Source organism: Ischnura elegans, chromosome 2 (assembly GCF_921293095.1).
Source record: "Ischnura elegans chromosome 2, ioIscEleg1.1, whole genome shotgun sequence".
Taxonomy (NCBI): Eukaryota; Metazoa; Arthropoda; class Insecta; order Odonata; family Coenagrionidae; genus Ischnura; species Ischnura elegans.
Window position 1 is genome coordinate 124,425,349 of NC_060247.1, and position 20,777 is coordinate 124,446,125.

Genomic DNA, 20,777 nt, shown 5'->3' on the forward strand with positions numbered 1-20,777 from the left:
AAGTATCCTCAACAAATGGAATAAGTGATTTGAAGAATATGAATTTGTTAATATATAAGCATAAAGCATTTCAACTTGCCTCAAGCAAAATACAACAATTAGAAGGATTATATGCAGCCAAATTTTTAGGTGCTTGTTAGATCAATTAACCAAAAATTTGCATTTCTTCGCTTCCCCTGTGCCATAGATTAATATAATATTTGGCACATGATAAATACACAACAAAAAACTGCACACCCACAGACAGTAGGTACTCACCAAAAAATATATATACATAAATGTACAAATAAACCACACACACACAACAAAATATTGATATAATCTACACCACTCTAGGTATTACCTCCACCAAAATGTACACAAATAAAACATTAAATATAAATCAACTGTGCCATATTCAGGGTAGTGACAAGGAGAAATTTACACATATTCATTTAAAGAATTAGCAGGCTGTTATTGAGTAATTTATAAAAAATTGGACCCTAACATCTAAACATACCCAAATAATTTACCACCTTCACTAAAATGTGATCACAAGTTTGAAAAAAATACAGCTAGCAGTAAAATTAGACTTGGATAGATAAATAAACACAGTGAAACTTGGAATGAGAGCATTGAAAGATACAGACCTTCCTCTGTAACAGCCTCTCAGCGTGAGCGTGTTGCGGTTCCTCAAAGGTCTCCATGAGTCGTCCTCAGCCGGCTCCTTATCCTTTGGAATGGGGCCGGGAGAGAGGCAGAAGTCATCCGATGGAGTGGGCGAGGGAAAACTAACTAGGGTATCACTGTCAGAGGTAGGCGATGCTGCTGTGACTAATGTATCACTATCAGAGTCTGAAATTACAAACAAGGCACTCAGGGTAGAAAAAAGTAATGGAATTGACTCAAAGAAAATTTCAATTCAATTGGAAGATTATAGCAATTTTAACAGCAGTGCTAGAGGCAGAACAGTTAATATATCAAAGCATAGGTGCTAAAAATCTACCATCAGCCATAAATCGTGACAGTCATTAACATACAAATGTTTTGAGAAGCTTTTCAAAACTTTTCTCTGCAGTAAAATTGGTCAGTGTAATAAAGCCTGAATAGCACGATCATTTGTTTCATCCCTCTTGGTCATCACTCAAGTGATTATTTTTCTGAATCACATGGTCCTTCCCGTCGTTGTCTCTTATCACATCATTTCCAATATCACAGCTCGTTGTCATAGGACCCGCAGCATGAAAATATATGGCATGTTTACATTTACCTATGTCATTCCCAAGATTGTCAAATGTTGTGCTGCTCCATATGGGCAGCGTTCTGATTGGCTGATATGGGGTTTCTGTGACAGCTACAGCGATGGAAAAAGCGACCAGACGAGTGATGAAAAAAGTGATGGGAATCCTCATCATTGGAGTGATAGCAAAAAACAATTGCGCGTGACAATCATTTCCAAGTGATCACTCAAAAAGGATGACAAAAATGATCATGTCATTCAGGCTTAAGTAATTACCTACTCCAAACGTATTCAAAATGTTTAAAAGTGTATTTCTCATCAATTCCCGAAAAAAAAATAAAAAAATTTAATTTGAATTTTCCATGGAATACAAAACAATAGCTATGAAAAAAAACTACTTAAAGATGAATCCCAGAATGACCCTGATGCCTTCTTATATTTTATGTAGAAAGTTGACAATAAATACAAATAACCAAATCAAATTCAAACAACTTCCTCAATAGCTTCACCATGAGGAAAAATGTAATACATATTTAAACACATGGTATTTTAAGTGATGCCACTGGGAATATTTGGGGAAATATTAAGGCAACTTGATGCTCAAAAAAGAACTGTTTATCCACATTTTAAATAAACTAAATTACATTATCTATTATTAAAAGATAAAATAATTACAAAAATAGGATCAGATGGATTATGATAGAGGTATAAGAATAACAGTCAATAGCGAAAGAGATCTGAAGGTTGATTTATGCTTTTGACATTTGAAGAGGCTGATATGGGATTGAGTCATTGACATTTGAAGAAGACGTGTTTCGAGACCTTGTTTACAAGTTGAATTTGTTTGTAAGTTGACAAACCTAAGCCAGACAAAAAAAAATAGTTATCCTGTTGCATGCAGCTCTGTGTAACTATTTTATTAGTACTTAAAGTACAGTGGAACCTCGTTAAAGCGAGTACGGGCTATAGCAAGAGCCCCGCTATTACAAGAGATAGCCGATGCCCCGTCAATTGACCCTATAATAAGCATGTAAAGAAATTCGTTTTCACGAGGCCCTTCTGGTGTTGGCTCTCGCCATAGCAAGGGTTTCACCACCGGAAAAACTTACATCAAGACTCCTTAATCTCTGTAATTGCTAGCGATCTGTTAGAAATGAAGTTAATGGAGTGCTCAGTCTCAAATTTATGTGGTAAACTGTCATTCGATAAATAAGTAGTTAATTTTGGTGAAAATATTGTGGCATAAGCATTTGCGAATGCTTGATCTTCTTTTGTTCCTCGGGCGGCAGAAATCAGTCGGCAGCATACCCGCACGTCCGTGGGTTGCGTGAATAGAAAGCATTTGATGGCAGACACCATGGCCAAAAAAACACAAAACACGTCTAAGCGAGAAAATAAAAATAAAGGAGTAATATGAGAGTGTTGAAATTAATTTATCTTCCTATTCCCTCTTCACAATTAAAAAAAAACAAAAGCGCCCAAGGAATGCAGACTATGTAGAGTTATAAGGAGCTTTGTTCGGGTGGTTTTGCTTACTCCACTCAGCGGGAATTTTTGAGAAAGGGGCTATGCCTAAGCCTAAAGCGGAGTATTTCAGGGATGGATTGCGAATCGAGAATTTCAAGAGTGCGGAAGGTTGATTATACTAATGCAAAGCACCAAAGCGTTATCTCCCCTCATAATTGCTGGTGATGCCTGCGGTGTAAACCCGAAGTCGTGGAAGAAAGGACTTCGATCATAAGTATCTTAAGAAGTATTCCCCGCGTGATATAACACAGACGAAACAGAACTTTTTTACATCCTACTCCCCGACAAAACCCTTGCAGTACGAGGTATTTCTTGCAATGATGCCTCTAAAGGTAGGTAGTGCACCTTAGCGATGGTGTAGGATGTACGATGCAATGATACTCAGCGTGAATTGTCCGGATGGACGTATTTATTCTCCGTTGCGGATTCACTAGGGTGAACTATTCGCATCAGTGGTCGGAGTCGTACTGGCACTTTCTTCCGTCACGTGGATAATCGAGCATCCCCTGGTGGCCGCTGGAAGAACTCACAGAACAACTGACTCTCGTTTGCAGTGCCGTGGTAAACTCGGTGTATTATTTCAAATACGTCGCGAGTGTAACGGTAATTTTAATCACATGTTTTTTCAAGCTTAGCAAACTTTTTACCGTAGATAATGAAGATATTACATTATCTGATAGATAAAGTCTTCCAAGGCAGGAACGATATACAACCTTCCACCGTTTTCGACAGCAGAAACAAATGCACTACGTTATTTCACTTCAATGCCGCTTAACGTGCAGGAACAATAAACATACACCAATGGAACCATTTGAGGCATTAAATAACCACGATACAGTTTTATCAGTTAATTTTTGAATTTTCAGTGGAAAATACCAAAATTATAGAATGATTAAGCAAAATACACTAATTAAGTGCTTAGAAAAATGGCTTCATTGGTTGTGCATTGGCATAATTATTGATAAAACAATGCTTTGCATGATTTTTATTCAGTGCGGCGCTTATAAATTGTTTGAATAGTTAGTCGTTGTTTGAGTAAGGAAATTTAGTGATGCAAAACACATCGCCTTTTGTCTGGATTTATGCTTACGTTTATCGGATAGAAATTTATCTGTCGCCGCACCACTCCTGTTCCTGTGTAACTGTTCGCAACAGGTATATTGGCTATTATTTGCTCCACCTCCGGTAAAGTGACAATTCGCTATAGCGAGTGTTTATTGGTGCACCGTGGAGTGTCGTTTTATCGAGGTTGCACTGTAATATACAATTCTTGACTGGGGCGGAATTCTGTATGCATTACCGACAATTGTCGGTGTCGGTAGCGGGTCCTACAGATAATTCTCAGTATGAGCAATTCCAGGGATACGCTCTACTGACGATTGTCAGTAATCCCACTTACAGTTGTCGGTAAACCCATCGGTAGCTACCAATGATTTCCAAACGCACGGTAGGACCTATCGACACTTTTTAAGCAACATGTCAGACTTTTATTTACACTTTTCAGCCAAGGCTGACGATTTAAAATCATTATCTCAGATGCTAGAGACTAGGAAGCGCACTAATTGTATGTTATTTATAGTATAAATGATTGAGTGAACACTTGAAACATAACATTTACGTAGTGGCAGCAGTAATTAACATTGCCAATATTGCATTATGAATTCCAATAGTGTTAGGTATAGTACATTATCTGTATTCCATCATTTTCCAAATGTAGTGCATTGTTCTACTTTCAAATTACTCATTACAAGAGGCGATAGACATCCATGGTTGACTCATGAAGTTTGGTTCCGAAATCATATAATAATTATATGTATTTTCAACAAAAGCAAATGGGTTGCAAGGTAGAATTAATGCACTGTTATTGAAATATTTTCATGGTCATTCTCTCTTAATAATGGGCAGACTTTGAAGAGTATGTGAAAAACATCACATTGTACTACCTATGTACTTCCTAGTCACTTAGAAATATGACACAAGTTTCTTCATTTTATAACTTATTCTAAGAGCCATGCATTTAAATTTGAACTTTAAATAACATTTTAAGCTGTGATGGTGATGTGTGAAACTCGTTTATCAAAGACAAGGGTTAATTAATTTTTGCACTTATATTGCATCCAACAAATAGCAGTTTACAAGGGGGATGGCCTTTTCTTGTTCTTAGAACTTATTCTCCCACATGCTAAGGAATACAAAATACAATCAGGTGTTTTGCACTATGTAAGAGTCTACATGGATGAAAAACTCAATGATGATAAGATTACTAAATATATTGCATCACAGTGGGCAAGGCTACTGTTTTGATTTTTCTTTTATACAAGTGGCACATGCAGTGCTGTTCTTGCACAAAATAATCTATCACTTCGGGGATTGCTACACAGAAAATCCCAAAATCCAGGGTTTCATGCCTGGAAGAGTGAACTCAATTATTATTTCAATCCAATTGAACCAATAAAATTTATTTCTCATCGTTTAATTTCAATCTAAAGTTTTAAATTTGACCCATGACCAATGACCTACAAGATTTCATCATTAACTGAACAGGAAAATACACATTATTAGTTCTTAAATCATTTTAAAAAATTTTCATCACAGTGATTTTGCTGATTAATATGGAGTATATAATTTTTTTATTAGGAGTGCTCATAATTCAAGCTTTGAAAATTCATCAAAGCACTATTTCATTTGTCTATTACATAACAATCTAATATATTTATCCTGTATTTAATACAGTACTAATTTAAAAATAAGTAAAAGTCACATTTTATTTAACACGGAAACCAATCCCTGCTTTCCCAAAACCATCTATTACTGCTGCCACCACAATGTCGTTCTGTGAACCATATTGTGTTGTGTCTCACAGATTGAACTGGAAACTGCTCTAGAAGTAACCCACCATTAACTGGTAACTCAAACCCTAAGCATTTGAAAACTTCCATTGATGATATCCAATACAAAATTTATAATACAAAATCACAATGCCCAATGTCAAAATCACAGAATTTATTTTTTAACCAACTAAAAAAATGATTGTGTAACATTTTGAATGATCAAACAATTTGATTAGCCCTCAAAATTTCTCAGAAAACCTAAAGTGAAATGTTTGAAACTAGAATTAAATATTGACTGCTACATGAACTGACAGCCTTCTCTTGAAGCTTTAATGTGCAGGAGACATCCTCTAAGTATTTACCACAAATGAAGTGAGAGTCAAAAGAAAAGAGATTTTCCCTTGCACAAAAGAAATCTTGAAATACCCGTATGCGATATGCTCATTTGTTATAATTAGGATTTTTTACATGGCAGGTCTTTACAGACAGGGATTGGCTGAAACTTAGTAACAATTGTGACTTTGGGCTGATGGCAAGCTAGAAGTAGACTCCACAGTATATTCTATAGTAAAGCTGAAAAAGTATCCTATTGGAAGGAAGTCTAGGAAAAAGTTAATGATAAAGTGATCGATATTTCATTCCCGAGAGCAATTTTCATGCCCAGCACTAATAAAACAATCCAGAATCATAACAGGAATGAGAAGCAGAAAAGCCAAAAGGCCAGGAGTCAAAGTCAGGCGAAAAATTACAGGGTGAAAGTTGATTGATTTTTAAGATTCAAAACATTCATGGCAATGAAATAATATGTAATCCTAATTAATTGCATTATCATACATGAAATGATAACTCTAGGATGCCTTTCACTCCTGAAAATGGCAGTTATCCTTCTCAATTTCAGATAAAATTATATTAAAAAATTAGTGGAAGCCAGTGGTAGTATAAAAACACACCGTGTAAGAAAGATGGAAAGACATGCATTAAAAAATTATAACTTTAACCTTCTCCGCATAATGCCACAGATTTGTCTTTGTAGAAATTCAGAGATCAGAAGAAATAATCAAGAGCTACAAATTAAAAAATGGTTCTCCCTTCTTGCTTGGACATGATATTTTCTTTCTTCCAAACAATAATGAAGACAAATATGGTGTTCACTGAAAAAGTAAGGGAATATGACGTAATAATTGTTCTTTGATGGAAAATTTATTCTTTAAGAAGACTTAGTACAACTAAATTGAAAAAAGAATCTTCAGTGAATTTATTATATAAACCACAATTGTATAAAGTTAAATAGAGAAATGATAAGCTTAAAAATGACGCCTCAAATATTACCAGCAAATATCATTCACGAGGATATTTTTTGCGAATAAAAAAACATGTTTCAACGACAAACAATATGAATAATTATTAGTACAAATAATAGGTGAAAGGTGAATTTAGGGGTTTCTCACTGTTTAATAATCCTAACATGCCGATTGTGAAGTGAAAATAACACATCTATCACTAAAACATAAAGCAAGAGGCTACTGAACAAAATAAACATGTGTATCCTAAAACATTCACAGCCCGCGATGCATCCATGTAAGTGGGTGGTCTATATTCACGGGTCTGCTAACTAAAAGAAAATAAAACAAGAGGAAACAAAAAAAAAGAATTTTCCATATGTCCTCGACCATGGAACCATTAAAAGGGTAAATATAAGCATATCAAAAAGATAATTTTGATACCTCCAATTCAAATTTAATAGCTTTAATCAAAAAAGAAATTAGAACCAATTACAAATTAGAAATAAACCAGCAGATGAGAGGAGCAAAGGTACTGTAACAATACTGAAGTGATCCCAATAATTCTTATTTTTGAAGTAATATCACCAATTCCTCTACAGATCATATCTAAATTACACTGCCATACGCAGGATATGATAACATTTTTTCACGCACTTTCAATCACTGAGCACCCTGGGAGTGGACTCAAACTCGCATTTGTTAACCTATGGTGTCCATCTGCTAACTTGAGCCAATTATGACCTTAGTTCTTTTTATTCTCAAGAAAACTTTTTCAATTTTTCCTCTGATATGGTATGATGGCATTAATACAATTTTCTATGGCCACAAGGTACTCCATGTAAGAACAGCACCAGGTTAGTTTAGGAACATCAGCTCCACTAGATGATATTCCATTGACAGTAGCTGGGTTTCTCACTGAGCAGAGATAAAAATTAAGGATGGGACGTTCAAATAGTCGTATCACCGAATACCTCAAATAATGAGCTTTTACACTATTCAATATTCGCTGACAGAAAGTTATCAACTATTCAAATTACGACAGCACAGATCGTACGTAATTCTCTTTAAATCCGTAGGAAATGGTTGGGTCTGTCGCGAATGTTTGCACATTTGGTTGGTTCAATTCTTTAATTATATTTTTACGAAAACTTATCATTGAAAGTAAGCACTAAAATATGTAAAATGATTATGCCTCCATAAGAACAACACAAAGAAGGATGTGTGTATGCATTCAAATCCACGCGTGATTGGCAGTTCCTTTTCTGACTCCCAGATGCATAATGAAATTCACCTTTTACATGTTCCAATTATAAAGTAATTTTATTTTTTTTTAGTTTAAGTTTTTTCCATAAACACATTGAAGTATTACTAATAATATAATATTACCATCAATATGTGAATAATAAAAAAAAAACAAAATAATTGCTGTACTCCATGCGAGCAAGTTTGATGTAATTGTGGGTAGTAGTTGTGTCAGGATTTAGGAGCCTTATTGAAGTAGAACGACTTGCAAAGCATTCCACATTTTTTTATTTTAAAAGTCATTTATATTTAAAATTGGTGGACAAATGCATATTCATTATTCAGCAATGCAGTTTTCGATATTCGAGTGAGGTATTCAGAAAATAATTAAATATTAATACTCGAGAAAAATGCTATTCGACCCATCACTAGTAAAAATACAAGCAGCAACCAGAAGCACTTTTATAGATTTAATGAAACTACACTCTGAATGATTGAACTTCATCTGGGTTGTTTTTTACCAAACCTAATCAGAAACAAATCTTAACCACAAGATTTTTCAGAGTATCAAACATGATTTAAAATTTTCTGTCCACACTATCTATTACAGGGGGAAAATTCAAAGCTTGACATTTGTAGTTCCACGGATACATGAAAAAAAGAAAATGTCCTTCTAATTCTAATTCATAAAAAAATTCCTTCACAACATACCAGTGGTAACTAACTTTTTGCAGTCCAGTAAAATTATAGTTTTTCAACAAGAAATATATACTACTTCATTGTTAATAGTTTCAATTAGGGATGAGTCGATTCCAAATGTCGATTCTCGATTCCATCGATTCTCCTCCACGGAATCAGAATCGAATCTGGAAGATAAATGTTTTGAGCATAGAATATAAGCTTGGGGCATAAAGGCTGCCACACACCTAAGCGGCCGCGGTGTCAGCCTTACCCGAGCGGAGGATATGCCCGGAACACGGGTGCTGCGACAAACATACCAGCTAAGTGGCCTCGGAAACATGAAAATGTCGCCAAGAGCAACAAACCAACGAACCCTGAAATGGTGCGTGTTGATGAGCAACTCTCACAGAAAAAAAATTGCAAACCACGGTATCGGGAAGCAATGCATGTGTTTTTCGTTCTTTTATTAACCGCTGGTAAAGGCAAATCAAATTATTGCGCTTATGAATCACCATCGGAGAATTCATCTGGACCACCAATTTTAACGAGTAATAGATCGAAATATATATTTTTTATTTTCAAATTATATTTGAAGTCTGATGATAATAAAAAAGTGCAGAGAGCGAGTTTTCCTGTGAAAAAAAAAGTTTCTTATAAATATGCACAGAGAGCGGTTATTTTTAGATAACTTTTTTTCATAGACTAACACGCATCGGCATCAATAATAAAAATTTACACACATTCACGTTAGCCCAGTTTCATCAATGCAACCCTTGAGAAAGTTGACACTTGCTTGGCATAAGCCACTGCGGCCTCTGGGCGGACTCGACAGGTTGCGTTCGGCCGCCACCGTGCACCCTTCAGGCTGCTCTGGTATGTAAGGACGCAATGAATACTACATTATTGTTTAGCCACCGCGGCTTTTGTTATTTTATTCCATTCAATTCTTAAATTTTAATGACAGCAAGGTGACAGATAAATCAATATCCCACATATTAGAATGATTAAGAATTGATGGAATCGGAATCGGGAATCGATTTGAAGGAATCGGAATCGAAAAAACGTGGAATCGACTCATCCCTATTTTCAATGAAACAAAATTAAACCTCATTAATTTTAAACTCATACTTAAAATTCTCTACAATGCCTAAGTTTAGGAATGCTTCTTCAAACTGTAAAAGCAAATAAATTCATTATGAAGAAGGTAAGAAAGCATATAATGGACATACATCAAAGGAAGCAGATCTTTAGAGCAATACTGAGGGAAATGTCCTCCCATTTCATCGTGTCCTTACCTGCATCAAATGCATCATAGAATTCATCATCAGAGGTGTCGTAGAAGCGGGGGCTGCGTCTATGGCGGACAGACAGGTGGGAGGAGGGCCTGTCAAAGGGCAAGGGGGTGGGTGAGCGGAGAGAGCGAGGAGATGGAGGCTGGGAAGCCCCCACCACAGACTGCTCCAGCTCATGGTGCTCCTTGGCGAGGACGTGAAGCGCTTCCTCCAGCACACGACACTTCTCCTGCTCCTGCCTCACCTGAAGCATACGCACCTAATGCAACAAATAAGCAAAGCCACAATGGAAATTAAATATTTCTATTCAATGTTTTTCTTTAAATCATATTTTCAATAAACTAAGAGTATTTGAAAAAAAAACAAAATATGAGGTAGGAGAGTAGAAGTCTTTGTGATAGCCCATACCTTGCAATCCAACAGTTGGAACACCTGAATGACGATAATCAGTTGATATGCACATTTATATAGAGAACAGAAGACGAGACGAGAAAGAGAAACCTGAGACAGCAAAGAGAGTCGGGAGCCAAAGATAAAAGCAAGAAAAGAAGAATGGCAGAGTCGGAGAGCAGGCTAAAGGCACGGAAGGAGAGCGGAGACATGAAGGCAAGCTCCTTAATGGCTTCAGGAGGAGAGATCAGGGGACATCCACGTCAATAACCATTACCAGATCATTAAAATTGTAAAATGGAACTGAGAAATTTCACACATGACTTTAACCCACTCTTGTCAAAATATCTACGAATATTTAGATGTTTTCATAAATATATTTACATAATGCTATAAATTGGGCCCAAGTATTTCTTAAAATGAATTAAATTCATGCTGTGCATGAATGGGACAACCAGTATTTGTTTTTTTGAATTGTAGTGTCTTGCCTATGATTTATGAGACTGCGTCTTCACTAAAAGATTATTTTTAAGGTAATATCAATGAAAGTAAATCAAAAAGAGGGTGACAAGATGGTCATGAGTTTTTTTAACAAGATGACATCAAATCACAAACAGAAAGGTAATAGCTTTGAACTGCTCCATTGAAGTAGACGTTTCAACATGTTTTTACCAATGTCAATTATCGACTTATAAAATTAAATTCCATCACATTGTTGTCTGGAACATTGCAAAAATACCCCTTTCATACAAAGTAAACATTGATGAAAGGAGGATCTATCACAGGAAAGAATTTAATTAGTTTGAAAAACATTATATCATCCTATTTTCATGATAACAGAATTAAAATGATTAAAAACTGAATTTTACTCTTACTCGAGCAAAAAACCTACTCACTCCCTATTTTCCTGTCAAATGCCCATAAGAATTTGTGATTCAATTCAGCACAGATTCGAGAGATCCTACCAAGATAAAATTTCATGCTTGCATTCAAAGGACTGAAAGGAAAAGACGAAGGACTGACAGCAAGAATATTTGCCGAACGCTGTTTCTGCCCAAGTAAGGGACATCATTATGATCCTTCTTACCATGCCTGCTCAGAAGTGCAACATTAAGAACGTAGCCAATAAAAAAGCCTAAAAAAATAATAAGAAATGTACACATACCTGAATTCATGATCAGAAAAATGAACTTATTGGGATTTAGGAAATATAAGATCCTAAAATACATTGGTGAAAGTAATAAATATATTAATATTTTAATAGCATTATATACAATTATATTATATATCATGCTATTGTAATATTATATAGAGAATATGCAAGCGATGCTGACAAAAATATTTTTTGCCAGAACCTAAAACAGGGTTCCCACTCTAACTAAATTATAAAATTCACTGTTTTTTCCAGGTTTTCACGGCCTAAATAGCGTCAAATTCACGGTTTATTGATAAGCCATTTTAGGAAGAAATATTCATCACATAAAAATCACTGGCCGCAGGTTAACTAAAAAAATAGCAAACACGATAAACGCCGGCAAACGCAGCAATGAAAGTGCTCCTACGACATCGCCTATCGTTAGCAAAATTTAGGGCCGGCTAAAGGTTGTGAGTGGGAAAATGGAGGGTGACAGGGAAGTGAAGAGGTGTCTGATTTCTTGCCAGGGCTAATGATCACTTTGGCTAAAGGTCTTCCAATCACAGCCTTAAGGTCTGTGTGTCGTCATGACACACGGACAAATATTTGTGCTTCAAATACGTGTGCACATGCATAGACAGTGTCTGCGGTTGACTGACCTTGAAATATGATCGACAAATCGATTTTTATTTTGATCCGTCAATAGTAGATCTACAATCAAGTTTGAGAGGTTTTTAAGGTTTCACGACGAATTTCACGGCTATTTCCAGGTTTTTTCATGCTAGACAAAATTCACTGCTTATTCACGGTTTTATGGTTTTTACGGTTGAGTGGAAATCCTGTAAAACCATTAGCCTAGGGGTGTCTCATGAGACTGGGTCTTACGGTTTTAATTGAAACATAGCATTTAACATCATGTGATACAGTTTTAATACATAATTACCTCTTCTTGTTGCTGGAAAAGGGTGAGACAGTGACCCAAGGAAGACATCATATTGCCAGCAGTCTCTGATAATACTTGAAATTTCTGAAATGGAGGGATAAGTTTACCTGTTAGTACTAAAAAAAATGGGAATTCAGAAAAATGGAAACATAAAATATGATACAATGCACATAACGAATAATTAATAGTATTGTTTTAAAATTAAGTCGTCTAATTCTTTATTTTAATTGCACCAATCAAAGTTCTGGCACGTCAAAATGGCCATGATGAAATTGATTCTTCATAAAAAAAACTTTATTTAATTAGATAGCATGTAAATGGTTTTATTTTGAATAGGCACTAAGGAGAAAAATTCAGTCTCACTCTTTCTGGAAGTCACACCAAATAGGTCATTGCATCAAAGTAAAACACAAGACACAATACAACCACAAGTATTAGCAGTGAGAACCATAAACAGCCAGAGACATATGAATATATCCATTGCATAAGCAAAAAATTCTGTATCTCCATATAATTTTCTTGTACTACCTTCAGTGCATTCAAAATGGTAACAGCAGCATCACAGTTATTGAGACTCTCCCAGTCACTCGGAGAAAGAGACTCGACAGCAGATGTAGCCTCGCCCAAATGCTGCTGTAGCATTTGGTGATGGGCTCCTGCAGTCTGGAGAGAATCCTGCAAAAGAAAAACATTAGACAAATGAAAAACAAAGCATATATCACCGTGTTTAAGGTTACCTTCCACAAGGCAAAAATGAAAATTTGAAAGCACTATCGGATCTTTTTACTCTCTTTTCATTTCTTTTCCCACCACCCCGAAAGCAGCACATAATGGTGTTTACAACCGAGGCTCCAAAAATAAAAATACACAATAAAATACCAATGCCCTGAACTGAGGCCACCTCTCCAAGCAGGACTCAAGCCCATGACCTTCCGTTTGACAGGTGAGGACTTTACCCCACAGTCCGGTAGTGGAAAAACCCCACTGTAAATTTAGTGCTTTATTTAATAGCAAATCAATACATAAAAAGTATTCTATACTCTAATTCAATGATTAATTTCCAAATGTCGCTGAAAACGAATAATGCCTACAATTAGATTTGCCTTGAGGTAAGGTCAGTAATTGGCCTGAAAATTAGGGAATGTTTTCCTTTTATCTTCGTGTGTATCTTGATCCTTATGTGTTTGTACATGCCACAGCCAAACATTGCTACTACCATTTCAACAATGTACAGATAAATATATATTTATAAAAGGCATTTGTTTCATTGTAAAGAATAAAGTCTTAACTGCCCAATATAACAGTCACTGATTAAGAATTTTTTTATGACCAAGAAAAAATTTGGAAGCAGAAATTTTATCAGAAACAAAATATGACTCCAGAAAAAGGAAATTGTACTCACTTCCATGGATCCCAGTGGCTTAATATCCCCTTCCTCTTCATCACTGTCATATAAAACCTGCCCTTGGCTGAGGTAGTGAGAGCTAAAAGCCACATGCTCTTGGAAAGCATTAATCCATTTCTGAAACACAAATAGGTAATGCTCGAGTCAAATTCAACCTCAGTGACTAATCAGACAACACAATTAGTGATTAAAATGTATCTTCTGTCAAAAATCTAAACAAGTTTTGAGCATCAGGAGTCCAATTTCATCATCCTTGATGAATTTGCAGATTTGCAGCCGGGCGAATTCTCCAAGGGTCATCAGCTAAGATGAAATGAAAATAGTCATTTGAGATGTTTCACAGATTCAAAAACTGGCCCTGATTTCAACTGTTCTATGGTAACTATCAAAGGTTGATCCTTGATAATGACCATACATTAGTTGGAAACAAAGTGAGCCATTAAAAATCTGTGAAATATCACATATTTGATTATACTAATTTCATTTGCAGTGGAGTTTTGCAGCGTCACCCCTTTCATCATTAAGTCGGTCATTGACCAAGTTTATTTTCGGTGTGCTGGCTCTTTACTGACCCATGCATTTATTCATTAGTTATTATGAATTAGATATAAATATTTCAACTATCAAGGGGATAAAACAATTTTTTTAAATTGTGGTAGACAATTCTTCATGTATAAACTAGAGATGGGTCGAATAGCAGATTTCTCGAACTCGAATATCGAATTCGAATATTAAATCATTGCTCGAATATTCGAATACCTCGAATACTAAATGAAGAATGCTGGAATGTTTGACTCGGTTGCCTATGCAGCAGGCAACACATGATTTTGGGGAGTAATTTCGATTTCCTTTAAAGGATTCGAACAGGAATTTAGCTGATTAATGGAATATTTTAATTTTATGGAAACAATTGGGCATATAATTAATTCAACTAACATCGCTTTACCCCCACTCCTGCTGCCAAGTGCTAGCTGACAATCTGAGGCATTTTGTAAAATACAAGCTCTTCTCCACCGGATTTTCTTCAATTATTTTCAGTCCATCTTTGGGAGTTCTCACGAGATAAGAAGATGAATTGGAATTGCTATCAGGGAGAAACCAAATATCCTGAGAAAATATCCCTTCGCCTGGGACTGTAACAATAAAGATTTATAGCACCACTAATAAAATGTAACTTGACATATGTTTTCGGAAAAAAATACCACATCAACTTCCGAGAAGCTCTGCTGCTCATATCGAGTCTCGCCAGAATGCCAAGCCTCCGTCCTATTTTGACATTTATTTCCTCGCGTAAAATGCTTAAATAAAGTCAGAAATGCGTCGCGTTTGGTCTTGTTCTTTTTTAAATTATGCGCACATTACTAATATTTCAATCCAATAAAGGTGTAATAATAATTGCCGAAAGTTATTGTTAGACACCTTTCGGGCTAGTAGATGACTCATGCAGCAGTTGACCTCCAGAAAGGGGGAAATTCGAAGCAGGTAGGTAAAAAAGTCAGTGGGTGAGAAAAGGGGGTGGGCGCGAGACACGCTTTTATTTTTCTCGCGTAACTTGATATTTTTTTCGAAGCTAAGGTCTTCGTAATATGATCCCTGCGCGAGCTGGGACCTTTTTTTATTTCGGAGAAGAGGAAAGCCTCAGAGGGGGACAGCGGATCTTGGGAAATGCGCTAATGTTACTATCCCACGGTACTCATGCAGCAGTTGAGCTCCAGAAATGGGGAACTTCGAAGCAGGTAGGCAGAGAAAGGTCAGTGGGCTAGAAAAGGGGGGCGTGAGACACGTCTTTATTGTTCTCGTGTAACTTGATATTTTTTTCGAAGCTAAGGTCTTCGTAATACGACCCCTGCCCGAGCGAGGACCTTTTGTTTGATTTCGGAGAAGATGAAAGTGTCAGAGTGGGTAAGGCGAGTGCTGAATGAAGGGGGATAGCAGATCGTGGGAAATGCGCCGATGTTACTATCCCACGGCACTGGAGTTTCCTGGTGGGAGAAACCGGGGATTTTCTTCGGATTTTTTTCACCCGGATAGATTTAGGTTCCCCGCGTCGAACTCTTTTCACCGCTCTGACCCGCGAATTTGATGTAGTTCGTCAACTTGCTTATAACGGCGCTGCATGCACTAAAAGACTAGAGTTCTGTACATTTTTCCGAGTCAACTACCAACGACGTGCGTGCGACAGTGTACAACACGAAATTCAAAGTATTCGAGGCAGTACTTTTCGCATAACTATTCGAGACCTCGAATATCGAATACTTTCTAGTATTCGAGGTATTCGAGTATTCGCGGATAATATTCGCACATCCCTAGTATAAACCATCATATGATGTCATCCAATGATGATCAAAATATTACAGCCTTTCAAGCAATGCATACCGCCTAACTTATTGCCCAAAGTCAGAGATCAACAATGATGTCAAATGGCTTTTCCACAAGAATTTGGAGATAGCCCTGCTATTACACCTAGCATAAGCCAAAATAAAGAGCAAAGGAGAACTGTTTTAGATAAATTTTTTGCACCAGAAGAACTGATGAGGACCACTTTCCATAAGCACATGAGGATAAAATTGACAAGCAGATTAAATTAAAATGCTAACACCCTCTAAAGAATAATTACCTATTGAGAAATAAACTTCAGGTGGCCAAGGATGTGTTTGAATTAAAACGTTTTTGTAGTGTATCATGCTCTTCCCCACTTATGTGATTAATATTCTTGACTCAAATCAATTATTCCAACAAAATGTCCTTATCGAAAACCCTCTTAACTTAACTATGCTCTCTAAGTTGCAAGAAGTTCACAGCAAATGGCAAGGGAAATCATATACTAGATGGAAAAGTCAAAGCCTCTATCAGTGCAGCCAAGAATATAAATTCTGGATCTTTGTCAGCTGCAGGGACAGCATGTGAGTCAGTGATTTCCAAGCTGACAACTCTTGTGGAGCTATACACAATTGTCCAGGCCATGATCGACCCTCATGCATGTACTTATTATGATGAAATTAAATTTCAAACTTGAAAATACTTGTATGTGGGCTTACTAAAAATATCACAAAAATGCTACCAAATATTCAAGATCACACATAATACAGTGGAACTTGGTTAGTACGTTCCTCCTTAGTACGTTTTCCTCTTTAGTACGGCGATTTCCCTCGGTCCCGGTGCCATCCGAACAAAATACAGGTAAAAGAATTTGGTTAGTACGTTTGAAAAAATTGCTCTTTCCTGGTTAGTACGCTCAATTGCTTGCCGTGACGCAACCCGCAATTCGTTCTCTAGTGTCTTCTTAAGGGTCGCAAACGTCTGAATTCATGATTTAATTTATTATTATTAGCCATTAACATTCTTCCATTCATTCCACATCTCTTTCTTCTACCGTAATTTATCCAAATGCATTTCTGAATTCTTGTGATGTGCTGAATAATAAAATGCGGCCATTTTTCGGGAATGTCTGACTATGAAAAACTACAGCCAATAAGAAGCCCCAATTTTCCCCACCCCGAGCTCCTCACCTTCTGTTGCCATTGGAGCGCTTGGGAGCTTGGGAGTGCCCACTGCTGCGCACCAAGTTCGTGAGTGGGCAATTGTTGCTATTGCACGAGTTATCATGATGAAGAAATGAGTCTTAACGGTATTAGACAATTCCCACATTACCTAAAGCAGTGCTGCTCCATAAACTCGACGTCGTGCGTATTTTCTTGACTACCGTTTTGGGAGCAGACGATCCTCTGGATCTCCACGCGAAGCTTAGCTTAAAAATACTTGATCTCGGAAGGAAAGCAGACGACATTAGACAAATTTTGAAAGTAAATTTCAACTGTTTACTATAAAATTTTCTTGTAATTACGTCGTAATCTAATAATCTTGCGTGTCATCAGTCGATATATCGATCGATTTTACAATCGAAATGGTATCATTCCAGAAGCGAATGTCTACGGCTGTTGCCGTAATTTGAAAGTCAATATAATTTTGCCCAATTTTTATGATGTTTAAAAAACCAGTTGACTTACTCCGGGTTGTTGTTATATTCTCCGAGTACGCTGTGAGAAAGAAAAATGACTTGTCTGAGCTTCTCTCATCCTCGTTCTGTAAATATATATAGGATAAATCACGGGAGATAGACGCCGTAATCATGAAATCGTCTCCGGGATGTCCATGAAAAATTGCGATTTTTATTCACATGGTATTGTTTTTCATGGTAGCGCTCATTTTCTTGATTTTAAATGTGAAAAGAGTTCAGGAAGGCGATCCTATAAGAACTGCGGATAGTAATTGTAATTATGACGACTTTTTCACTGATTGCAATAACCCCGACTGCTATTATTTACTTTCCTCGTTAGTACGTTTTCCTGGTTAGTACGTTCATTTTTCGTGGTCCCTTCAGAAACGTACTAACCAAGTTCCACTGTAATTATTATCCAGAACAACTGATAATTAAGGCTATATGTCCATTAATTGTGGTTTTCTTGGGCAAAAGGGGTCGGATAAATCAAAGTCACCTACAGTCATAGATGAGTAGTGTAAGAGCAGCAATAACATTTTTCAAATTTATTTTAAAAAAATATTATAGTCATGAGCCATAATAAGGGATGTATTCCAAAATAAGGAAGCTTTGGAGGATCATAGCACTAAAAAAGGTTAATTAATTATGACAATTATAATGAAATTTCACTGAAACAAGTGTTCAAACAGTCAAATTAGAATGCATACCTGACGACCAACTTCTGTCCCCTCTCCTGAATCCACAACACTCAGTCGATGCATTGTACCATCAGAGAAACGAAAAGTGAATGAAGACGTATCATGACATTCATCTGGTGGCAGGATCACCCTTGCTCCCGAGTCCAAGCATTTACAGCCACGTCGTTTGGATCCTGACCAGGCATCAGCTCGACTCCCAAAATATGTGAGGACACCTCTTTCAAGCACAGCCTATTTAAAGAAAAGACTCAGATGGTAATAATTATGCATGAAATAAAACAAATTCAAGAATCAATTACTATATGCATGCGGCAACCATAATTATCACATAAGGTCCACTGGATGTGGCTACCTGTAGCTATTAGCAAGTGAGGGGCATTTGCCTTGAATATAGCAATTTATCACTGCATTTACCACACAGGATCATTAATCTGGAGTTCTAAACAATGGAGTATTTATTTAATGGAATTTTTTCTAGAATTTTCCCACTTTACATTTTCTATCACTGAAATGACTGCCAAATGATCTGTTATAAAGCCTCCAGCATGCACATTGCGGCTTCCAGGGTCATCCAAAAACGAGCATCTTATTTTGGGTATGCATACAAGTCAAAACTATAATAACTGATTCAAAACTATAGTGAAAGCAGCATTCATTGTCTTACTGTGTGGGCTTACCCCACTTCTGTGGGACAGAAGTAGCCACTGCATATGTAGAGCACTAATCAAAACTGACCGACATTGTATCTCCAAGGGATTAAATTAAACATGGCTGGACCTTGAAAAACTATTAGCTTTGCTGTACAAATTGAAAAGCTTTTATCTTCAACAGAACAGGAGTAAATGTAAAATTTGTTAAAGTCTCTAGAGTTTGGCAATTTTGTAGGTGTTATGCTGTTGGAGTCAACCATCATGGAATTCAAAGGAATGGATTTTCGTAATTTTCCTTGCTCATATATTTTAATGTGACAAGTAGAAGGTGCTTATAGGATGGTAAGGAATAACTTCATGGAGCAGAGTGCAAGATAAAATGCCATTAAGAGCAAAAATAGAGATCTCCTGACTGAAAATGAAGACAAATTGAAGAGATGGAAGGAGTGTCTGGAAGAGTAACACAATGGCAATGATCTTGAATCACAAATAATTGAAAAGGAAAGTAAAGTCAAAAAGGATGATATGGGAGCTTCAATCTTAAAATTCAAATTTGACACTGCAATGAAGGACCTATGGGTGATTAAAGCTTCTGGAAATAATAATAATAATACCCGAAGAGCTTATTTAAAATGTGGGATAAAAGATACATTAAATGCTGGGTATGCTTTTGAAGTTTTCTAAAATATGGATTTAACTTAGCTTTTCAGGTCCAGAATGGATTCAAGATACAGCTGACATTGACAGGGGCCATGATAAGGTCAAGGTCAAGACACAGCTGAGAAAGTTTTTCAAATGGATAGAGCAAAGTAAGTTGGGGTGAGCATATGGAAGATCATCAAACAATCATCAATTGATGTGTTCCGTACTACATGTGTTTCAAACAGTTTCAGGTGAAATAAAGTGGAATTTATTAATCATGGAGATCGCAATAAAACACTTCAACAACCACACACAATTTTTTATGCGCAACTCAGGTTTCACCACAGCATGGGATCATCACGTGACCTGAAGTGTTGACAAATGTCGAATGTCTTAATCAATGCTAAATCTGTTAATTGGTTCATTAATAGTTAGTTGGCAGTAGCATAACTTGATTACTCATCTCCACCGATAAATTTCATGGAGAGTCAATATGAAGTGATGAAGGTTGGTTTTGTGAAAATTTAACCTTTTCACAACCAAAACTCCAATGAATATACACCCATGCCTCGCTTAGCACAATTTCGATTAGCCCAATGCTGATATGGTGCAAATTCGTTCCTCGGGTTAACATTCCAACGCTGCTTAGCCTAATCAAATAACCCTTAACACTCTCTTGATAAAATGTGAACTTGCGCTAAGTACACCTAATTACACTCATTTTACTCATATAATTAGTATTGCTTGCCACATATTTTACTCTTTGTCTGTATATTTGTCGAAATCCATTACTGTGCAATGGGTAAAAACATTACTCGTCATGTGTCCAGACAGCCGAC

The 20,777-nt window shown here is 36.6% G+C and overlaps 1 protein-coding gene across 2 annotated transcripts in view; it reads right to left on the reverse strand.

The window, feature by feature from the left end:
- The window catches only part of LOC124154594 (oxysterol-binding protein-related protein 2), a 257,342-nt gene that overhangs the window by 227,371 nt on the left and 9,194 nt on the right, over positions 1-20,777 (reverse strand). For both annotated transcript variants that reach the window (XM_046528425.1, XM_046528424.1), the window contains exons 6-11: positions 18,656-18,877; positions 13,946-14,065; positions 13,072-13,218; positions 12,544-12,627; positions 10,079-10,334; positions 630-834 (exon numbers count right to left, since the gene is read on the reverse strand). In XM_046528425.1, the coding sequence (XP_046384381.1) occupies positions 630-834; positions 10,079-10,334; positions 12,544-12,627; positions 13,072-13,218; positions 13,946-14,065; positions 18,656-18,877 (1,034 nt within the window). The remainder of the gene's footprint in view (positions 1-629; positions 835-10,078; positions 10,335-12,543; positions 12,628-13,071; positions 13,219-13,945; positions 14,066-18,655; positions 18,878-20,777) is intronic.